This window comes from Priapulus caudatus, unplaced genomic scaffold (genome assembly GCF_000485595.1).
Source record: "Priapulus caudatus unplaced genomic scaffold, Priapulus_caudatus-5.0.1 Scaffold425, whole genome shotgun sequence".
In the NCBI taxonomy this organism is placed as follows: domain Eukaryota; kingdom Metazoa; phylum Priapulida; class Priapulimorpha; order Priapulimorphida; family Priapulidae; genus Priapulus; species Priapulus caudatus.
Genome location: NW_014577486.1, coordinates 403,581 through 408,519, shown reverse-complemented (window position 1 = coordinate 408,519; position 4,939 = coordinate 403,581). Strand labels below are relative to the sequence as shown.

At 42.5% G+C, this 4,939-nt stretch overlaps 1 protein-coding gene across 1 annotated transcript in view; it reads left to right on the top strand.

The window, feature by feature from the left end:
* LOC106810270 (SLIT-ROBO Rho GTPase-activating protein 1-like) overlaps nucleotides 1-4,939 on the top strand; it is a 72,800-nt gene that overhangs the window by 9,364 nt on the left and 58,497 nt on the right. Inside the window, exon 11 of the mRNA XM_014813563.1 lies at nucleotides 2,913-3,013. Within this exon, the coding sequence (XP_014669049.1) occupies nucleotides 2,913-3,013 (101 nt within the window). The remainder of the gene's footprint in view (nucleotides 1-2,912; nucleotides 3,014-4,939) is intronic.

The window sequence follows — 4,939 nt, the reverse complement described above, 5'->3', positions numbered from 1 at the left end:
CTATAACTAATTACATTCTTTCTTTTTTCTCAATTTTATTTAACAAAATAACTTTAATTAAAACAATAACAGTCAATAGGTCAAAATGACTAGAAATTATTAGAAATTGCAATGAATACTAAATGGTGAATATACTAGAGAGTCTAGAGACCTATTTGAGAACCAAACAATATCTTAAGTAAGTAGGATACTAAGTCAAAAAACACCATACTTAAGTATGGGGCACAACCTTGCCAAAAGTGATATAATTGAGGTTAACAAAAAGTACAAACATAAATTGTAGGTAGACACTAGACAATTAAGTATTAGTATAAGTAAAGGTAAAGGTAATAAGTAATAACTGTAATAACTGTATTATTAGTGTATAAGGTAAATCTGTACAGTGTAGTTCTCAAACTCGGGAAACTGATCTCTGTAAACAACGTGTTAGCGATGTGCTGTAGCCGCTGATTAGCTGACTGACGAGTCGGACTACTTGACAATCAGAGCACGCGTCTCATACACACTTCGGCGATACATACAGTCTAAAATTGGAGCGCGGTTGGATCGAATTCGAAAATATGGGGGAAAATATCGAGGCGATCGGATCGAGGGAAGAGAATCGCGATCCGATTCTATTTCGGTGGATCGTTACAGCCCTAATCATAACCATTTATGCCATTCATTACCTCCGCCAAGGGGTTGGCAGGAGGTTATGTTCTTCACCGGCGGTGTTTGACTGTTTGTGGTTTGTGGGTTTGTGGGTTTGTGTACAGCCTAACCGGAAAAGTTATGGACGGATTGTCATAAAATTTTCAGGATAGGTCAGAAATCTCGCCTAACTTAGAATTGATGAGATTTTTGGTGGTGATCCGAATCAATTAATTAATAAAATTTTCAGGATAGGTCAGAAATGGGGTAACTTAGAGAGAGAAGAGAGAGGAGAGAGAGAGAGAGAGAGAGAGAGAGAGAGAGAGAGAGAGAGAGAGAAGAGTACTTCGCAGCACGCAGTCAGGGAGAATTTCTCCAATTGCACGCAGTGACGTGCAAAAATCTGTATTGTGCGTCCGCAATTGGGTAACGCAATACGAATATCCGCTTCTTATCAAGACAACACGGCGACATAATGTAATATTAAATATTTTTTTTACATAATATAATTATATCGGGTATTCTTAATTCGCCATTCAGTATTCGTTAGGGTGCGTTGTATAGCGTTTGATTTGCCGATCGCCAGAAATCATGTGAACATTGACAAATACCCTGGTCGAAGCTGGGGGTGGGGGAAAGGGGACAAATAAACTCCCTTCTCTGTTTTTTTACTTACAAGTGCCCTGGCTGAAGTTGTGGTGTGGGGGAAAAGGAGAAATGAACCTCCCCTTGTGAATTATTTCTACCGAGAGTGAGCACGGACCAATCGCGACATGGCTGGGGAAACAGTGCTAATAAGGAATTCACCGCTCTGCGCGAAATGACGGGTGTGGTAGAGAGGGAGAAGAAAGAGGGAGAGAGATGAGAGAGAGAGAGGGGGGGAGAGGCGATAGCAGCGAGCGAGAGAGGAGAGAGGGAGCGGAGAGAGAGAGTGAGAGAGAGCCACTGCTACCGCTCTGTTTGTTTGTTTATCTCCCTGTACGTCCGTCCATCCCGTTATCTTTCTTTCGCTCTCTCGCTCTCATTTCTTTCTCTCTCTCTCTTCTCTCTCTCTCTCTCTCCTCTCTCTCTCTCTCTCTCTCTCTCTCTCTCTCGCTCTGTCGCTTTCGCGCGCACTCTCTCTCTCTCTCTCTCTCTCTCTCTCTCTCTCTCTCTCGCTCTCTCTCACTTTATCACGCTTCTTTGTCGTTCTCTCTCTCTCTCTTAATCATTCTCTATTCTCTCTTACTATCGGTCGTCATTCTATTTCCACAATTCTTATATTTCCTCCGCCAAGGGTTGGCAGGGGTATGTTTTCACGCGGCGTTTCGTTGGTTTGCTGCGTTTGTTTGTTTTATTGTGTACAGCGCCTAACTGAAAAAGTTATGGACGGTATTGTCATGAAATTTTTAGGATAGGTCAGAAATGGGCTAAACTTAGAATTGATTGGATTTTGGGGTGATCCCGATCCAATTAATTATTTAATTAATTAATAAAATGTTCAGGATACGTCAGAAAATGGGGTAACTTAGAATTGATTACTTTTAGTTGTGATCCGGATCCAATTAATTAATTAATTAATTAATAACATTCTTCATGAATTTTCAGGGTAGGTCAGAAATGGGGTAACTTAGAATTGATTACATTTTGGTGGTGATCCGGATCCAATTAATTAATTAATAAAAAAATCTACAGTGAGAGAATTGAGCTGGCTTGGCGGAGGTTTGCGCTCTCCGAGTGCTCTAGTTATATTATGTAATCATACGTTATCGTCCTTTAATTGACAGTAAAGCGTGTATTGCGAGAATTGTTCAGTGTTTCCCCCACTTTCATGATACCTATCGTTATTGCTTGAGTAGCAGCAATTGTCTAGAGTAACGATAAAATGTCTTAGAACCTTCGTATTCACCGAAAACTACCAGTTTCGAACCAATCGTTTTTGTAAACATTCGTTTTCTGTCAACTAACAGGAAGTATGGATTAGCTTGTGGCGCCACCGCTTATCTTCTGCCATACCCACAGTACAGGCACGCACTTGTTTTCAATTCATCACCGACACAAATACAAGTTTACCAATTCTGCCATAAGGCATTGTCGCGACACGATAAAATGCATTGCTGTTACGATGTGTTCATATCCAATTTTCTATGCTATAACTGCATAAAATCTTAGTATTTTTAATGTTGGTGTAATCAGTGATATTTTCGCTGTCAGGTGAGACTATATTCAGCTATATTTCGTTTTTCTGAGCAAAAATCTCGCAATACACACTTTAATTATGATTCTTAATTACGGTCACACAGATGCGGATAGATGTGGCGCAGTGGCGCAGTACGACTATGACGGTCGCTCCGAGAGGGAACTCACCTTCCGTAAAGGTGCCAGCATCACTTTGCACTCACAGGTAAGGCACGCGATTCTTCCCCCCCCCTCTCTCTCTCTCTCTCGTGCTCTGTCTTTCTTTCTCTCTGTCTTCCCCTCTACATGCTTTTTATCTTTTTTTCTCGTTCTCTCTCTCTCTCTCTTTCACTCTTTCTCTTTCTCTCTCTCTCTCTCTCTCTCTCTCTCTCTCTTTTTCTCTCTATTTCTCTTTCTCTGTGTGTGTGTCTCTCTTCTCTTTCCCTCTTTCTCTCCCTTTTTCTCTTTCTTTCTTTCTTTCTCGCCCTTTTTTTCTTTCTTTCTCTCGCGTGCGCTCTCTTTCTCTATCTCTCGCTCTCTCTCGTGCTCTGTCTTTTTTTCTCTCTGTCTTGTGGGTGTGTGGGGGAGGATGTGGGTTGTGTGGGTGTGGGAGTGTGTGTGTGTGTGTGTGTGTGTGTGTGTGTGTGTGTGTGTGTGTGTGTGTGTGTGTGTGTGTGTGTGTGTGTGTGTGTGTGTGTGTGTGTGGGAGGCGATGAAGCATGTACGTCAATGATGCTGATAATTATAGGTGTGTTACGTTGTTGATTGATATACGTATTGATTAATTATCGTGCCCCATGGAAACCCCTACGCGCAGGCCATACTTATATTTTGTCATTCATTTATATTTAATTATTATCACATTTTATATATTAACTTATTTATTTTAAATATTTTTTTCAAATTTTATATATAAATTTTTCGCGTTTTTCTTTATTCATTATTATTCCATTATATGCTTTTCCGTGTGACCATTGCAACTCCGTTGCCGTTACATGCCGATCTCGCTAACATGAATAACACACAGTGATCAGCTTCCCACATAGTTTGGCCTAGATATGCGTCGTGTGGGCGCGTGAGATAACCAGATTAGTACTCGGAGTATCGCTAATACAATCTGACGTCATGACACGCCAGGTCGACTCTCGAGGGATGCCTGCATATTGCGACAGTCGCTGCCTCGTGTCCACATTATGCGCGTGGGTAGGGTGAGATAGGGAGAGGTAGGGCGAGGTAAGGTAGGGTATAACTCACTCTACTCTCTGTGTTACTGGCTAATTGCTTAAAACAGGTTTAGTCGTGAATGGGGCTGACATGACAGAGAGAGAGAGAGAGAGAGAGAGAGAGAGAGAGAGAGAGAGAGAGAAAGCGATAGAGAAAAAGGGAGAGTGAGAGAAGAAAGAAAGAGAGAGAGTGAGTTAGTGAGAAAGAGAGAGAGAGAGAGAGAGAGAGAGAGAGAGAGAGAAAGAAAGACAGAAAGAAGATGAAAAGAACCAACTACTTTCACTCCACAGATAAAAAAATATATCAAAACTACATATATCAAAAAAAATAACGCGGCGAGAAGACGCGGCAGTTGCTCAGGGGGTCTAGATCAGTCGCCTACGCCAGTCTTCTTCCCCTGAGAGAATGCGCAAAAGGTCAAACATACGCTTATACCCATTACAGTGTAAACTGTAGGGATACGCTTAGCTTAGTCCGTTCATAAACACGTACGCCTCGCGCGCGTTCCCCGCGGATCCACGCGGATCCACGCGTTAAGTAGTTAGTTATAGTTTAGCTTGTTCATCGCATCTAGACGTCCTTACGCGTAGTATAGGCTTACGTGTGTGGTCTCCTTGCGTGGCTTTATTGACGTGGCTTATGTTGGCTTTGCGTGTATAGTATTTATTATTCTCCCGTTGCAGACACGGCGACCCTCTGGGAGTGTCTCAGCGGTCAGCATCCGAGGACGGATCCGACGGCGGATCTGACGATGGTGAGAACACATGCTAGCTCCTCTCTCTCTCCCTCTCTCTCTCCCTCTCTTACTCGCTCTCTTTCTCTCTCTCTCTCTCTTTCTCTCTTACTCGCGCTCTCTCTCTCTTTCTCTCCCTCTCTCTCTCTCTCTCTCTCTCCCTTTCTCTCTCTCTCTCTCTCTCTCTCTCTCTCT